This window comes from Acanthisitta chloris, unplaced genomic scaffold (genome assembly GCF_000695815.1).
Source record: "Acanthisitta chloris isolate BGI_N310 unplaced genomic scaffold, ASM69581v1 scaffold3936, whole genome shotgun sequence".
Classification (NCBI taxonomy): domain Eukaryota; kingdom Metazoa; phylum Chordata; class Aves; order Passeriformes; family Acanthisittidae; genus Acanthisitta; species Acanthisitta chloris.
This window is the reverse complement of record NW_008676356.1, coordinates 244627-263384: the sequence shown is the minus strand read 5'-3', so window position 1 is coordinate 263384 and position 18758 is coordinate 244627. Positions and strand designations below refer to the sequence as shown.

General features: G+C 39.7%; 1 protein-coding gene across 1 annotated transcript in view; it reads left to right on the top strand.

The window, feature by feature from the left end:
* Positions 1-5121: 5121 nt before the first annotated feature.
* FAT3 (FAT atypical cadherin 3) overlaps positions 5122-18758 on the top strand; it is a gene marked incomplete at its 3' end in the record, with an annotated part of 253079 nt that continues 239442 nt past the window's right edge. Inside the window, exon 1 of the mRNA XM_009076092.1 lies at positions 5122-8439. Within this exon, the coding sequence (XP_009074340.1) occupies positions 5145-8439 (3295 nt within the window). The remainder of the gene's footprint in view (positions 8440-18758) is intronic.

Below are 18758 nucleotides of genomic sequence, written 5' to 3'. Positions count from 1 at the left end.
CTCCCCCATCCCGTTGGTGGGGGAGTGTGTGAGCGGCTGGGTGGTTCTTGGCTGCTGGCTGGGGTTAAACCACGACACTCTCAGAAATTTGTTATCTGAAATTGAGAAATTGCTTTTTCCTCCTCCCAGCCCAGAGGACCCTATATGTAAGAGTTTCATTGGGTTTTTCACCCTTTATTGCTTGAAGCTGGAAGTTAAAGCACAGGTTGGTTTCTTATCTTTCGAAGGACCTGTATAAAGTCTTAAATGGCTGTTTTGTATTAGCTGGTTAGATTGTCTAAATTAATTTACCTAATTCTCAACTGGAAGAATCCTTACAGGGTATAATTGGGATTGAAGGGAAAGTAGGAAGAAAGGAGAGGGCTCTTACATTTTTCTTACTGTGGCCTGTTCAGCGTATTCCTCCTGCTTGCCGAAGAAGTTTACCTGCTGTATTCCTTATATTCTATAGAAGACCTTTTGGCTCTTGTTTACCTAAGGGATATATAAATTGTTTTCTTTTTCAAGTATTTTATGGTGTTGAGATCTTTGGAATTAGAAGAATTAGCCTAGGGAAAAGAAGTCAAATAAAGGATCACGTAGCACTTGTTTCATATCTGCACATTGAGTTAGAGCCATGTTTATGGTGTGCAGGAATCCTGGCAGTTCCTGGGACTTCAGTCTCCCTTCTCAGTCTGGTGGGGTGTTATGTTTGGATGCAGCCCAGACTGGAGGTTGCCAGAGCTAAGATGAGAAAAAGGAATGATGCTCATACCTTTCTCAATTCCTGTAAGAAGCGCCAGCCACCTACAGGTCCCTGCAGCTATTCTGCAAGGTTTGGGTCACGTAGTTAATGGTTGTTAAATGAGCAAAGGAAAATGACTAGAGTGGTGAATGGAATTTGAAATTAGAGAGTTCTCCATGATGTTCAAGTTTATGTTAAAGATTATTAAAAATCAAGATACACTGTTCTGTTTTTCCATTTCTTCCTTCCCACTTCAAGGCCAGAGTATTTAATGAGAGCTAGAGTGGAAAGATGCTGGACTGCTACATTGTGTTATCTTGTTACCTCCTTGGGTAGTTAGAAAGGAGTTACTTCTTTTAGTCTCTGCTCTTGTAGAGCAGTTTTCTCTCAGAAAAGCCCTTCCCTCGTTATTTTTCCCCTTCCCTCTTTATTTTTCCTTCATGCTAACTGTGTCGAGAGTTACCACAGGATTTTTTTTAGTTGCTCCCGCCCAAACATCTTACTATCAAGCAGAAGTAATCACAACCTTTCACTTCTCTTGAAACCATAACATTTTCTGACAAGAAGTGCCTTTAAAGAAATGCCTCTTAATTTACGTTGGGTTGCTTTGTACTTTGTTTCTGTAACCTATCACGTTACATTTCCTGTGTGTTAAGTATGTATGTATTATGAGCCCCTAAAAACAAATATCCCAGAAGAAAGGAATTTAGTGAATGAATAAAACATTCTTGGGTAGCCCAAGTGGCAGTTTAATAGCTCATCCACTGGGACTTTCATATAATAGTGATAGCCATATAAATATATGGATAGATGAATAACTTCAATGTGGAGCTTGCTGCAACTCTGCATACCACATCTGAAATGAAATCAAACTCTGAAAGTGCTGCCTGATGTGAAGGTCCGATTTTTCTGGTGCCAACCATGAAATTCTACCTAAAAATACACAAACTGTGTGTCTGTATATATATACGTATACATAACTAAAACATGCTTTTGATAGTGCACACTCATATACATATCTCGTTTGTAGGTGGAATTTAGTGTTTCAGGACTGATCTTGATTTCACTGAACCTCTAAAACTTTGTAGACTATTGACATGACTGGATTTGCAGCAGTGTGTTTGAGATTGGGTCTTAGCCCTGGCTTCCTCTAAAAATAAATGGATCAATGGAGTGGGAGCCTAAGGTTGTCATGTTATATTGCCTGGGATATACACAACATTTTCATTAGGTTCACCTCTTCACAGAGCTTTGTAAATACCTACTTTGATGCTTGTCTGCTGTGGCAAAGTGTGTAACCTTGGGTATGGCTAAACTTAAAGTAAAGTTTTAAATATTTTTTTTCAGCAGTGAATTTACTAGGAAAACTGATTTCCTGTTATGGTGGACTTGGAAACCCAATGTTAATAACCATGAAAGATAGAGAGAAACCAGTTCAGGCTGAACTATGGCACAGACAGGAGACGCTGTATATATAAAGATATAAATAGGATAAGACAATTAATTTCCTTACTCCAAAGAATAAGAAAACAAATTTTTGGGAAGTTGCTGAACTGTAGTGAAAAAATTCTAGGTGTTCATCAATCTTCATTGTAAGCCAGCAAAAATTCACTTTCTCTTAGCAGTGGGGAGAGGCTGTTATTGTAGTATACATAAAGGATGCTGAAGTGCTCTTGGTGAAAGGCAGCAATATATTGATTTGTCTGTTGAGTGTTTTAATAATAGCACATGACAGAAGAGGTCCAGCCCTTTATTTTTTCATGAGTTGTGTATCTCTCATTAGAATTTCTCATTCCCCTTGGCTGGCTTTTCCTTGGCAGTGTACTGTATATTGGTTGTATTGAGAGCATTGTCTCCCACACTAGTCTGAAGCAACTACGTTTAGTGTCAGTACTCAAAGTGATCACATAAAGCCCCATGAAAATAAGGGACTTTGATATTTTCATACTGGTGGATTAAGTTGATGAATGTTTGTTGTGCTGATAAATCAGGTGCTACTGCTGATCTTTTAGCTGAATGCAATGGCAATAACAATAAAACATCTTTCCTAGCTGAGTAGAAAAATTCTGTCCTGGGTCTCTTGGAGGTCAGCCTGAGCTTGGGGGGAGCACAGGGAGAGCATGGGGACACCCGGTCCCTCATGTATGCAAAGCATATTGGAGAATTGTGCATATTTGATATATAAACTGTATGGGACAAGATGTTAATCCTAGTACTCCCATGATACATGCACAACAATTGAGTGGGCGTATTCAGAAAATAAACTGCTACATGGAGTTCTGTGGTGATTTGCCTGCTACTGGGGAATGCGGGTCCAGGAGGTGGTACAATCTTACATTTTTATTTTCTTTTTAAAGTGTTTCGGGTTTTCAGTTGGTATAACAGAAAAGAAGATAAGAGGGAAACAAAGCTGGGGGAGAACTACATGTGAAAATAAGTGTATTGAAAGATGAGTGCCTTGACAAACACATGGGAGAATTGATCAAATTGATCAATGTGTTAAGCAATGGGATATAGACTGTGGGATCAGGAAGTTAAGTGTTGTGTGTGGATGTTACACCACCAGTGTGATAAATTGATTGTCGTTAGTATTTGAACTGCAGTAGTCATTCAGTTACATTGTAGGTGATAACTAACATGAATTCATATTCCAAAACTCGCATGCAATTTATAGATCTCCTTTGGGAAGTTGAAATCATGTTGGAAATTGAAATTACCCCCTGTCATTAGCAACAACTTTTCCTATCCTTTTCCACTCTGTATTCTGGCTTGGAGAAAACTACATTTTTAAGCAGCTTTTAAATGACAATGAGAACAATGTATGTGTGCAGTGGGTCTTTGAGTAATTGCCTTTCAAAATTGATTTTTATGATTTTCACAAGTAGCAGTGTATGTACTGTCTAACAAAGAAGCTTATTCACACTGCCTCACTGTAAGCAGCTGCCTGGTTTCTTCAGGGTCCTTTCCTTGCCTTTCGGTGGGAAGCAATAAGCAGGACCTTGCTCCCAGCTTCTGCAGCACCCTTAAGCAACCTTCAGCCAGTGTCTCTGCTTACTCTGTCTTTATTGAACCTCACAATTTAGATCCCTGAAGTGAGGCACTGGGGCTGTTCCACAACAGCACTGTATGGAGGAAGTCTGCTTATTAATTGCATTTGAGTACTTATATTTATGACGAGTCTTTTGAAATCAATAGGAAGGCACTCACTGCTTTGAGATGGCTGGAGTGGGACAGATGGGTTTGAGACAGACTGACGGCAGTGGAGCTGTGTGTCTTATCTGTGTCCTAATTCAGCTTGGGGTTGCCAAAGTGAAATGAAATCTAAGGTGAAATTTAGTCCGTCTGAGCAAGGATTCATTTAGGCCTTTGCTGGCCAGGTTGGCCTATTGGCAGCAGGACAGATGGGAGGTTGGAGGGGGCTTTCAGCTTTCCTTGGTTGGGGTGGTAGTAGTACCCAGTGAATGGAGCGTTTACTGGACATACAGATCATACATGTCCTCATTTAGGGTATGTTGCTCAGTGCATTTGGTGGAAGGGAGTGACCATCATGACACATGCATTGTGGTATATATGCAAGAGTAGAGTTAAGACATATGAGCTATCTCAGCTGTGCTGTTTTCCTGACCTATGTCTTCACCTGGGAGCTTTATTGAGCAGTTTTATTTGCTTTGTTGTATTTTGCCTGTTCTTAGTTTGTGGGTGTGTGTATGCATATGTATATGTGTATGCAATTGCATTTAATAATCTATAATTCTTGCTGAATTTTGATTTTTTGGAGGTATCTGTAATTCAAATGATGACTGAGTAGTGTCTTTTTTATCCTACTTGTTCTTGGTGGCTCAAATTTCATCAAACTTTCTTAACTGTCCATAAAAAAGAATGGTAACTTTTGACTTTCACAGTGCTACATACCTATGAGAATCCTGTCTCCTTTCCAAACATTGGGCCTGAAAACAAGTTTTTCAATGTGCCTTAATTGGAGCTACTGATAAATAAAAACACTAACTTCTGTATGTGGTTCATCCTTTTATATAAACTTATTCAAATGTTTGTCTGATTTTAATTGTTTTTTTTCACTTTGATTATTGTTCTGGAACGTGTGTGTGTGTATATAGATGTGGTCGAGTCTTACAGAGGTTATTTTGTTAAAAAAGTATACATACATGCATACATATGTATAGTTATGTATGTGTGCAGGCATACATTCTACTCACACTTGTAAAAATGCCCAGAACTGGTGTGTGTGTATACTGTTCTCCCTTTCTGTATTGTTAAATATATGGTGAAAAGATATTACATAGATTTCATTTTTATTTAGAAATTAATCAGTAATTATGACATGTCGCTTCACAGTACAGGTTTTATCTCTTGATAAACTATTTCCTGTTTTCTCTCTGTCACAGGTTGAAAGAATGATGTGATGGAGGTGAACATGGGCCGCTGGTCGGGCTCACGGCTACCTCCGTCATGCCTTGCCCTTTTGATTGTCAAGTTCCTGGCCTCCATTTGCCAGGTAGTTGATGGGACCACCCCACTTGGCTTTCACTTCACACATTCCACTTACAATGCTACAGTGTATGAGAATTCTGCAGCCAGGACCTATGTCAACAGCCAGGCGAGGATGGGCATTACCTTGGCTGACCTTTCATGGGATATCAAGTACAGGATAGTGTCTGGTGATGATGAGGGCTTTTTTAAAGCAGAGGAAGTCGTCATTGCTGACTTTTGCTTCCTCAGAATAAGGACTAAAGGTGGGAATTCTGCTATATTGAACAGAGAAATCCAGGACAACTATTTATTGATGGTGAAAGGGTCTGTCAGAGGAGAGGACTTGGAAGCATGGACAAAAGTGAACATCCAGGTTTTGGATATGAATGACCTAAGACCTTTGTTTTCACCAACCACGTATTCTGTCACGATAGCAGAAAGCACTCCTTTAAGGACTAGCATTGCACAGGTGACCGCAACAGATGCAGATATTGGGTCCAATGGTGAATTTTATTATTACTTCAAAAACAAAGTTGATCTCTTCTCAGTTCATCCTACGAGTGGTGTTATCTCCTTAAGTGGACGGTTAAACTACGATGAGAAAAACAGATATGATCTTGAGATTTTGGCAGTGGACCGTGGGATGAAGCTTTACGGAAACAATGGTGTAAGCAGCACTGCCAAGCTTTATGTTCACATTGAACGTGTAAATGAACATGCCCCAACAATACATGTAGTAACCCATATTCCCTTCCCATCAGACAAGGAACCTACCTATGCAATTGTTAACATTGATGACCTAGATGAAGGAGCCAATGGAGAAATAGAATCTGTGTCTATTGTGGCTGGAGATCCACTAGAGCAATTCTTTCTGACTAAAGAAGGTAAATGGATGAATGAGTACAAAATCAAAGAAAGAAAACCTATTGACTGGGACAGCTTCCCATACGGTTATAACCTGACTCTCCAAGCAAAGGACAAAGGATCTCCTCAGAAATTTTCTGCAGTCAAACTGGTCCACATTGCTAGTCCCAAGAAAGAAAGTATCCCTGTGAAGTTTGAAAAGGAAGTATATGATTTTTTGATCAGTGAATTTTCACCTCCTGGTGTGGTGGTTGCAGTAGTTAAGCTGGTGCCTGAGCCACAGGGTGTGGAATACAGAATAACTCCAAGTGAGGAAGCTGAGTATTTTAAGATCAATCCCAAGACAGGCCTTATTACTACTGCTCGTCCTTTGAAAATCATTGAGAAGGACCACTATGAATTAGAAGTATATACGAACAAAGGTGGTGATTTAAAAGCACAAGTTACCATCAGGTTAGAAGATGCCAATGATCACACTCCAGAGTTCCAGCAGCTCTCCTACAGCTCATTCATCAATGAAAGTGTCCCTGTGGGGTCTAGCGTTTTGGCAGTTTCAGCAGTTGATAAAGACAGGGGAGAAAATGGATACATAACCTACAGCATTGCCAGTCTGAGCTCACTACCATTTACAATAAACCAGTTTACAGGTGTCATCAGCACATCTGAAGAACTGGATTTTGAGTCCTCACCAGAAAGCTACAAGTTCATTGTGAGAGCTTCTGACTGGGGTTCTCCCTACCGCCATGAAAGTGAGGTAAATGTCACCATATACATAGGCAATGTCAATGATAACAAACCCCTCTTTGAAAAAGTGGCCTGTCAGGGAGTGATTTCTTCTGATTTTCCTGTTGGTGGTCACATCACTGCTGTTTCTGCAATAGACATAGATGAGTTAGAGCTTGTGAAGTACAAAATAATCTCTGGAAATGAACTTGGCATTTTTTATTTAAATCCTGACTCTGGTGTCTTGCAGCTTAAAAAGTCTCTAATTAATTCTGGCATAAAGAACAGCAATTTTGGCCTTAAGATAACAGCAACTGATGGAGAGAACTTTGCTGATGCTATGTTTATTAATATTTCAGTAGTTCATGGGAAAGTGTCTTCAAAGACCTTTAGCTGTAGAGAAACTAGGGTTGCTCAGAAGCTAGCAGAAAAATTGCTCAAAAAGGCAAAAGCAAATGTGAAGCTGAATTTGGAAGATGGTTTCCTTGATTTTTATTCGGTGAACAGGCAGGCACCGCATTTTGACAAGTCCTTCCCCACTGATGTAAAGGTTTCAGAGGATCTGCCGGTTGGTGCCACCATCCTGAGGATAAAAGCCTATGATGCAGACTCAGGCTTTAATGGAAGAGTACTTTATACAATTTCTGATGGTAATGTAGATAGTTGTTTCAACATTGACATGGAGATGGGAATACTTAATGTTCTCATGCCCTTGGACCGTGAAAAAACAGAACTCTATCTCCTTAATATTACAATTTATGATTTAGGTAATCCACAGAAATCTGCATGGAGACTTCTGACTGTCACTGTGGAGGATGCAAATGATAACAAGCCCATTTTTTTACAGGACAGTTACTCAGTTAATATTTTAGAAAGTACTAGTCTTGGTACAGAGATTATCCAGGTAGAAGCCAGAGATAAAGACCTAGGATCTAATGGTGAAGTGACTTACTCAGTACTGACAGACACCCGGCAATTTGCTATCAACAGTTCCACAGGAGTGGTGTATGTGGCAGATCAACTAGATCGGGAAGCAAAAGCAAACTACACACTGAAAATTGAGGCCAGGGACAAAGCGGAGAGTGGCCATCAACAGTTTTCCGTTGTGCCTCTGAAGGTTTTCTTGGATGATGTTAACGATTGCTCTCCAGCCTTTATACCATCCAGCTACAACGTGAAGGTCCTTGAGGACTTACCAGTTGGCACTGTCATAGCTTGGTTGGAAACTCATGATCCAGATCTTGGCTTGGGAGGCCAAGTCCGTTACTCGCTGGTGAACGACTACAATGGGCGGTTTGAGATAGACAAAGCGAGCGGCACCATCCGCTTGAACAAAGAGCTCGATTATGAGAAGCAGCAGTTCTACAACCTGACCATACGCGCAAAGGACAAGGGGCGCCCGGTTTCTCTCTCTTCCGTTTCTTTTGTGGAAGTTGAAGTGGTGGATGTTAATGAAAATCTTTATACCCCCTATTTTCCTGACTTTGCCATCATTGGATCTGTAAAGGAAAACTCCCGTATTGGTACAAGTGTTTTGCAAGTTGTTGCTCGAGATGAGGACTCTGGAAGAGATGGAGAGATTCAGTATTCCATTAGGGATGGCAGTGGCCTGGGAAGATTCAGCATAGATGAAGAAACTGGTGAGTTTTGGTTCTAATTTCCTTTTTCCTTCATAGAGGTTTTTTTTTTTGCTAAAGCAAAGCTCAGGCATAATTGTTTTCTACCCATAACAAGAAGTTAATTTCTTCTTAACAGGCAAGATAAAATTATAAATAAGAATTTTCCAGGCACAGCAATGACATGATTTAATTACCTGGTTACAGTCATTACTCTGTGGATGTGAAATAATGCACATTTCTTTTCAGCAGCTATGTGATGGCTCTATTTAGAAAACAGTGATAGTTACAGAATTAGTTGCTTGCAGTCACTGTATTATCTGTTGATCATTGTAAATTACTCAGGTCACCTCCACAGAGTCACAGTAATCATGACCTTGAATCCAGTGTTAAACCCAAAGAAAGGTAATAAGGAACATGAAACAAAAGTTATTTTGTCCTAAAATCTATTTGTGGTCTTGTTCTTAATGTTGTTGGGAGTCATTTTTCATGGGAGTTAGTCTGGAATGATATACCATTCTGGGTAATATGCTTTCTTGTATCATGGAGTTCATTAGTATTGGTGTGCTTATGTAAAGGTAGAAATCCAGAGAAGGATTGGTATCTGTAAATTAACTGTGCTAACTTTGGTGTTATGAACACTGATGTTAGAAAACATTGTTAATAGAGAGAAGGTTTTTAAGATGATGAATTTTGTTATCACACCACCCTATTGGAAAATGTTGGAAATATTAAATATAAAAGGTATCTAGTAAAGCACTTAACAAACTGGCTGTTTAAATGTCTACTGGTTGTTGCAAGCAATGGTGCAGCTCTGCACCACTAGAAGTAGTGAGGAAATTAGAAGATATTAGTCAACTGTTTCAGAAATTATATTAAATATGTTAGGTCTGTGGGCTTACTGTGGTTTAAGCAGACTTTGTATGTCTTTTTCCAAAGCTTTTAATTGAGAATGTGGTATTAAACATAAGATTAAAATGTATGTTTTGGCAAATTCAAACTGTTTAATCAAATGTCAACTTTCTAAACTGAACATTATGAAAAACAGACGACATTTACAAATGCTGTGGCTTGCATCGAAGCATAAGCAGTGAAAAATATTTTTGTTCTGTTTGTGTTATAGTTTCTCTGTTGCAGCTGTGCACAGATGATGCAGTCAAAACTTTATGTCCAGAAACATCAGACTTGAGTGTCAGAAGTCAAGAAGGCACCTACTCTAATTTCCAGAAATGTTAAGCGTTCATGCCCTGCGATGCTAATAGCAGTTGAAGGCATTTGGGCAACATTATTTAGGCAGTTGAACATGGATTTCTGTTTTAAGCTCCTGCATTTGAAAATTTTATCCTACCTTATCATTGTGCGGCAGCAACTTCACCTAAATGGGTTCTATATCAAGGAATGGGGGATTGGTCCAAATGCTGCAGTATTGATCTGGAAATCTCAGGATCCAACATTGCTTGAACTTAAAGGAATTGTTAGGGAGAGTAACTGAATGCATGCCACTCATTAGTAGAATAACCAGGTCTTTTTTACCCTGTGTCTAGACTAGTAGTGGTGATAGCCTAGAATAAATTAGGGCCCTCATTCAGTAAAGGGCTAATTGTGTTTTGACATGAGTGAAATTTGTACTCAATATTCCACATTAAACATGCTTAGTTACTTTCCAAAATTAAAATTTATTTTGTAGAGGAGGGAAAGTACCCAATCCCCCCAAGATGTGTTTGTCTGCCTTTCACTCTTTCACCAGTTACATGAAAATGAACCCACCTGTGCTATTTCACCAGATTGATGCAGAAGAGACTTAATAATCCAGCAGATCAAAACATTTTGGATTCTTCGTCTGTTTTCCTCAAATGTTCAATACAAAGTAAGCCTTCATGAAAGCAACCTAGAGAACACATTGGGTGCAGAGCTGCAGCCAGGGCTATGTGAAGAGCAGGGCTTGAGGGTTTGGGAGTTACTCTAGGTCATGCTGTTGCAAGCTCAGTGCAGGATTTGACCTGCTGTGTCAAATAAAATGCAACATTAATACTCTGCTGTTGAACTGATGGCAACTTAAATGCTGCTGAATGATGAATCAGCTTTCTAGCTGTAGAAAAGGGCTCAAGTCACATATTGAATTAATTTATAAGGAGATGGCTGTTTATTTACTTTCAGTGCAGTTCATTTGTCACTTTGAAACTGACCGAATCTATTGGCTTATGTACTGTCTCTCCTGAAATTTGTGAAGGTAAGCAGGAGCGTGAAGTACAACAAATCAATATTTTTGGCTGCTACCTTAATGAAAAGAAGACTGCAGCATCCATTATAATCATTAGGATATAAACTGGGCCAAATTCATCCTGATATGTGAGCAGGCTGGACTGCAAGCAGCTCTGTGCTTTCAGCAAAATTCTGCTCAAGTGCATTGTTACCATTTTTCTGAACTATTGCATCTTAATGGTGTTGCCCCATGAGCTGTGAGATGATGTGCCTGTGCTCCCAGAGGTACATGAACACCAAGGAGGGAAAATGATGTGGAAATACCCAAGGGGAAGCAGGCCTGCACAGTGGATCCACACTATACTATGCAGCAGCACATTTGTTGTCATGGTGGCTTTTTCTTAATCCACTATAGATGCATACAGGTGCATATAGGTGCATCTGGGAAAAAAAGAAGAGGCTCAGGGGAGATCTTGCTCTCTACAACTGCCTGGAAGGAGGTTGTAGTTAGGTAAGGGTCTCTCTCTTCTCCAAGTAACAAGTGGCAGGACAACAGGAAATGGCCTCAAGTTGCACCAGAGGAGATTTAGATTGGGTACTAGGAAAACTTTATTCACTGAAAGAGTTGTCAGGCATTGGAATGGGGTGCCCAGGGATGTGGTGGGATGACTGTCCCTCAAAATGTTCAAAAAACATGTGGATGTTGCACTCAGGGACGTGGCTTAGTGATGGATTTGGCATTGCTGGGTTAACAGTTGGACTCAATGATCTTAGAGGTCTTTTCCAAACTAAGTGATTCTGCAGTTCTATGACCTAACTCCACCAAGCTTTATCTGGCTTTTGGTGTGGATTCCACAACAAGCTATTCTTCATTCAGGCTGGAACAGTGGCTCATGGTCAGCAAGCTTGGGAGTCTCCTCCATATTGGTCTATATGGTTCCTTCTGCATAATGTGTATGTGCAAATCTGGGTGCTGTTGCAGTTTGGAAAGAGACGTGCCATGGGGATGAGCCTGGGATTCCCTTCCTACAGTGCTGTTCTTTGCCTTGTGTCGTAGAGAATCGGTTTGGGGGAATATTGTTGTTACAGCATTTGCTGCTAAATACTCCAGTTCATATGTGGTAGTAACCAGAAGCATAACGAGTGTTTGCCAGCTAGAAGTGTGAATTGCTTCCAAATTTGTTTCAGTGGATTTACTTTCCAATTCCAGGAGGCAGAGCCAGTTCAAGTTCGTACATGAATAAAAACTCTCCTGAAGTAGAAGGCTTCAGTTCCTGACCCCCTGCAACTCCATCTCTGCTTTCCCATTAGTACCTTAGCCAGCAGATTAAATTTCTCATGAGTTTAGAAGTTCATGATTCATAGCTAATAATCTGGTTTAAGGCTTTTCTAGAGAGTTAAAAGGAAGAAAAGGAAGGATCTTTTTTTATGAATAGAGAGCTCTTTGTTGTTTTCTGCCTCAATGGAGATTGAGTTTGTCACCAGCCTAGGTGTATAGTTCAAACGCGTTGATTTTCTATCTTTATTGGCCTCTTTATTGATTGTTGATATGAATGTCACAAGCTTGCTATTGAACAGCCCTGCACTGAGGAACGTGTAACACAATCCTGCCATTTTTATTTTCTCAATTTTTCTTCTGAATTCCCATTCAGAACTACATTTTTTTTGTGTGTGTGTCACTCATTCTCTTGGACTCCAGAGATGTAATCTGTATTATGAAATACAGTCATCTACAGTGAGAACTACTCACTGCAGACTTCAAGTCAACAGAAAGAAATGGGCAATTGAGAAACAATTTGTTTTACCCTAATGTAAAAATATGAGATAAATTAGATGAATCATGCTCTAAAAATGTGCAAATGTCCTTGTGTGACTAGCTCAGGTAGAGGTCTACACTGAGTGCCTTGCCTTGATCAGATGTAACCTATCCCTGTTAACTGTAAACAAGAATATATGCTGTCAGGTTTACATGCTAAGTAGTTTGTGATGATTCTTCTCTATCAGATTCATGGTTTAAAGTCTCATTTCAGGGAATTATCTCTAAATATGAAACTCGCACATAAGTGCACTTCTAGAAATAAAACGTGGCCAAAAGCTTTTCAGTAGTATAGGGGATGAGAGTTAAGTATATAATATTTCTGAGAATACAATGTTAGAGCATTTCACCCTCTTTTCTATCTATAGAAATTCATCAGTATTTGATGTTTGGATATTACTTGCAGATGTGGGTGGTAACCTTCCTCTTGTGCAACTCTGGGACTGCAGAGAAGCTGGAGCCATTTCTTTGTCTCGAGTACTGCTTCCCACCTGGAGTGCTCCTACACTCTCTTTGCCAGTCTGCTAGTTGCAGTTCCTTAGAAGATTATAGTGTAAACCCATCTCCGTATCTCCAGATTGTTGTAACACAAAGTAAGCAGAGATCTGTTAACCTTTCTATGGAATGAGAGAGTGCTCTGAGTTTCCATCATAGGGTTAGCTCTAGGTAGTTATAACTACTCTTCTGGAAATGGTGTCTGTCAGAGGTCCTGCACTCATATTAAAAACCTGAATTTTCTCAGCTCTGGTGTGTGTACCCTCATAGTGCTGATAGCACAGCAAAGTGGTGTATTTTTGCTGTCTCGGGAGCTGGTGTTGAGTTGAACAAATGCGTGTGGGTTTATTATACCCCCTGCCTTGAGTGACTAAATACCATCTATCAGAACCTCTTTTCTGGCTGCAGTGAAGACTTGGACAACTAGTGAGACTTTCTGACTTCTCAGAAAGTTGAGTTAGATGAGATCAGACCTAGTCTAAATGCTGAACTCTTCCTTCTTGTTTTTTTAATGATTTGTAGTTTAGCAAAACAGTGTTTTTTACTCTAGCTCCACTTTTTAGTCTGGCATGTGTTTCTACATGTTGGTATAACAGCCTGGGACTTGAAGAGTGTCTATATTTAGCCCTGTGCTACCCATGGATATACTAGTAATAGCAAATGAACAAAATGAGTTCTAGAGGAGCAGAGAGACTAGACACACTCAACGTCTTCTGCTGCAGAAACTTCTGTAGGCTTTATAAGAGTTGGTGTGGCAGGACCCCAGGATGCAGAGAATGACTAACTCTACTGCATAGGTGGGAAAACTGAAGCAATAAGTCTTTTGCTGCTTCTCAGGAAAGGATTGAAATCCCTTCTTAATTGAACATGAATATAAAATAGTGCCATTAATGAAATGCTTACAGGATCTTTAATGTTCTTGCAAAGCCCATAAGCATGGACTTCAAGTAATGCTTTCAGAAGTTACTAACCTCATTTCCTAAGGTTGTTCAGGAGTCTGAGTCCCCTGATTTTCATTGGAACTTTAAATTTAGACACTAGTTGGCACTAATTTCTTCCACTGTAGAGGCCCCCTGATAAGAACGCTAGCTGTAGATGATCCTGTTAACCTGTTATCTTTAGGTGCTTTCAGCATGGGAATTCACATTAATAAGCCTGTCATGTCTTTCACAGTGCTGAAAGCTTGAAGGTACTATTAAATGGAGATATAGTTCAAATTATTGCATATTCCATAAATTTATTTATGGTGCCAAGGATAGTGGTCTGTTCTTCTACTTGGGTACCTTTTAAGGTACCTCAAGAGTGATAGAAATTCCTGACAAGCTGTGGCTAGAGCAGCCAGTTGGTGTTGGAAAACCCTAGTCATAGCTTCAAACTACAAATAATGGAAACTAGAAACATCAGATGATATAGTTTGCAATAAACCAGACCTGCCTGCACTGTTGCATCTGTTTGGCAGAAAAGAATGAATTTATTGTTACAGATTCCTTGCATCTTGTCAGTGTCTTCTTAAATAGTTTTCAGTTATTGTGTATGCAAGCTGAAAGATACTTTCATTTACTACAGTTTGAGTGGTCCGATAAATATTTATGTGGGACCATTGCTATCATTTCCTTGAAACAAAAGCAAGTAAAAATGGAAATGGTTTGTGATACATGATTTTTTTCATCTCGCTTTTTTAATTTTATGAAGGTGTGTAGGAACTAGTGGGTAAATCTGTGTGGACTCACTGGTACAATAGAATTCACTGTAGAGTTTTTGAGACATTATTATTACAGATGTTCTTCATCTTCCTGGAGAGTGTAGGCAATTTTCATTGCCCAGAGCCAGTATTTTGGAACCACTTTATTATCCCAGGCTTCTAAACCCAGTTTTCAAAGTAGCTTCAGGCCATACCACAAGAGAAGTGCCAGTGGGTGTTGCTGGGAGGTGGCTTGGGAAAAGGGGGATGCTCACAAGGGGAGGCACTTGCAGCAGCCACTCATGGCAAGATCACTGGTCCTCAGCCTCATGATGTCTCTCCTGAGCAGCCTCTTTGGGAAGGAGTATGCCAGATGGATCACAGAGCACAGTCCCAGCCAAAATCTGGTCTGTCAGCCTGTATCTGTGTCAGGCACGAATAAAGCATTCCTGGGAGCAGCTATTTCTGAGCCTGTGGTACTGCGTTATCTTCGTTCTGGGAGTTATCTCTGACAGCTTTTAATAGTGCAAATGTTCCTTCATTTAAGATTTCCAATTTTAGGAAAGCAATCATTAGCATTTTCCTTTTGCTTTAAAATTAGTTGTGGTGGAAACCCATTATTTTTTATATAAATTCTGTGTTTGGTGTTTATAACTTTCCTGTCATGTGTAGATGTAGATTAGTAAAGGAACAAGGCTTGTCTTAGTTTCACTGGAGCAAATTTGTTTAACATTTTTTTAATAATATGAACCCTAGAACAATGCATCATCTGATGAAAATATTTACTTTAAAGGGCTCTTAGTATCATTCTGACACACTCTGAAGTTCCCTAAGTGAGGCCAGTCATGCAGAATTGTTCCATTCAAGCTGTTCAGCTCTCTAGGCTTTATACCCCATAAAACAGCTCATGATGTGCAATTTTTATAGCTAGTTGTAATTTGCATGCTTTCCCTTCTTTGGAAAATGTTTAGAGAATCTCCTTTATTTTTCAGCATGCTCCTGGTGATAGGACATTTTGTCTCAATCTCCGAGTAATTTATTTATTAATAAAGAAATATGCAGTCTGTATTTCCTCCTGTCATCTTTATCACCCCAAGAGATGTTACTAAGAACATTTTGTATTATCATGTGTTCTGTTATTCTCTCCGGTAGTATGTTCGCCCAGAATTGACCACTATATTTTCTTGTGCATCATCATCCATTAAATTCTACCCAGGTGCTCCTGCAGAAAGCTTATCCCCAAGGTGCCAGTGATAGGACCAAGCCACAAGGTAGGCAGTTAGATGATATTAAGGAAAATTGACTGCAAGTGTCTGGTATTCAGTCTGAGCACTGGACCATCAGCTTTATCCTGGCGTCACTTGAGACCATGATCTGCCTTCCCATGAGAGCAGTTCATGGTAGTTCAGAGGAAACTGGAGAAAAATCTATTTTACCTGTTCCAAAGCACCAATGGAAGCAAGGGGTTTCAAGAAGTGAGGTTTGTTGTAAATGCCAAACTGCAAGCTTATGAGCATGTGGAGGGCAATACAAGCAGTCCTCTCTTCCTGGGATGTACAGAGGAGGATGCTTGGACAGTGTCCAAGATTGCATGTAGCCACTTTGGTGTACTCCCTAATCCCTTCCTGTAACAAGTCTGAGAGAGAGAGGAGTCTTCAGTGGCCAATAAAATTGAGGACATATTCTGCTGTCTGACCGTTGCAGCAGGTTGTGTGGCTTTTTGGGGAGCAGTAGAACTGGACAGAGTTAATCTGGAATTTGTGGAGCTGGTTTGGAGCGGTAACACTCTACTGAAAGAAAATATAAGTCTACGTATCTCTTTTCTTGCTTGAGCATATAGGCAGGCTACAGGATTTATGTTGGAAGCTGAATTAAAGGGTACTTTTTACAAAGCTGTTTGCAGTTCAGGGGCTACAACTAAGGGTGAATCAGGCTGTTGCTTGGAAAGCTCTTCCAAGCTTTCATTGCTCTCGTTGCTAGAAAATGGTGTCATATTTTAAGGCTCTTTGGCTAATTTCAGTGTTTAAGTCTTGGAACTTGTTCTGTCTTTGTCAACAAGGTAAAAATAAAATAAAGTTTTAAAATCCTTCAACTCTCAGATCTCTTTCTATTCCTGTTTATATGTTTACGTGGAAAAAGATGTTTGGAGATGAGCTACTATAGCTCATAGAACAGATTCTTTTAATCTGTAGTCTGCTGTTTAATGTAAACATCTTTATTTCATTTTATACACTTATGGTGTATTATTAGCACTGAAGTGATGCCAATAAGAAATAACTGAGAGAAAGCCAAAGGGGGTGCATGTGGGGGGGGCATTTTCATTGTAGTTGGTTTGCACTAGGTGGTTGCACAAATACATTTTTACGTTTCTCAGAGTTAAGTTGTGTGCTTCCATTGGCCCAATCATTTTGCCCATGGCTAACAAAAAAGGGGTAGATGTGTTCAGCTGTGCTTAAAAGTTTGTCACAAGTGTTGCTGCAGTGTACCATCAGACTGAAAGTGTGTGAAGGTGTAGGACTGTGCTTTGTTTCCTCCATGCTCCCTGTATCAGGAGTAAGAGAAACAGGATGGGGAGCGTGGGTCTGCAGAGAGCTGTGGTACCCTCCAGTACATCCCCTGTCTAAATGACTGGAGGCATCAGGATGTGCTATGGAGCTTACCTGCCCCTCCATTGAGATACATGTGTTGATTTTTTGCTCTTAGATGTCTTTGTAGCCAGCTACATCTCAACTTTGCAGCTGTTACCCACTTGAGACAGTCTGGTTACCATGATCCCCCTTGAGAGAGAGGCAGCCTGAAGCTACTTCTCTTAGGAAATGCTTTTCAGTTACTTTCATGATATTTTTGTCTTGGAGTTGAGCAAAATGTCCTCACTGTACGTGTACAAGTGACAGTTCTTCAGGATGCTGGGCTGGAGAGGTGTGCAGCTTTGAGGCTAAGGGGATACTAAGATTGGTGTGTGGCTCAAGCTAGATGACTGCTTTTGCCAATGCGCAAATCAGTCTCAAGCTAGATGACTGCTTTTGCCAATGCAAATCAGTCGTTAGTTATAAACCTAAGCTCATGGCCATTAGCACTGACAAATAATCATTCTAGTGACTATAAGCAATGAAATTAAACTTTCCTGCTTTAATTTATGTCGAAACTAATTATGAGGAAGTGTTTACATTGGCATCAGAGTAATCTGATTGTATGTGGTTTCAACATAGCTCTGTGCTTCCACAATATGATGGCAAGATCTGCCCATCTTTCACAACTGAAGCCTTCAGTGTTTCAGTTTTCCTAAAATATGCATAGCGAATTGATTTCTGATTTTAGATCATTGCAGCTTGTAATGAATTATATGCATCTTTATTTGGGGATTTTTCATCTTCATTGGAAAGTTTTATTGAAATTTGTGTTCTGGAAGTGTAGCTTTACACATAGGTTATTAAAAATAGTTTTTTCTACTTCTCAGCACTGTTCAGTTTATAAGGTAAAGATTTTGCAAGAAGAAAAAACCAAACCATTACTGTGAATCAGTTAAATTTTTAATAACTTTTTTCCCCCAAAAGCTTTATTTTTATAAGAGAATAACTATGGGATTTAATTAAATTTGCCAGAATACTTCACAGTCCCAGAACACCTTTCATCTAAAGTACACAAATTATTTTCCACATTTTAATGAAGGAAGCTCTTTGATGTGCAGTGTTTGTGTGGTTTCCCGTTTTACTGAAAGGGTGTGAGAGGTGCAGATAAGTTAATAGTTTGAGTTTTTTTCTTTTTTTTCGGGGGGGAAGGGCGGGAATGACAATGCAGAAATTAATTCAAAACAGTAGGAACTTCAGGTATTCAACATCTCTATGATGAAGCTGTTCTTGACCATAGCATATAGTGGCAGATGCGACAGATTTTTCAAACTCCTGGCATGTTATTCTACACGAGACCACCCTTTTCACACTGTACAGGGTGTTGGAGCTGGTTTTAAAATGACTGGATTTTATGGTTTCTTCTTGAGGTGGTCTGTAAGGATAAACTGCTTTGTGCTGCTCTGCTTCCACTGGCTGTATTAGTTGGGTGTTTGTTTTTTTTCTTTGCTTTAATTGTCATTAAGCAGTAACTCTTAGATGATGGCAGGTCCACTCCATCATCATTGATTAATGCAGCTTC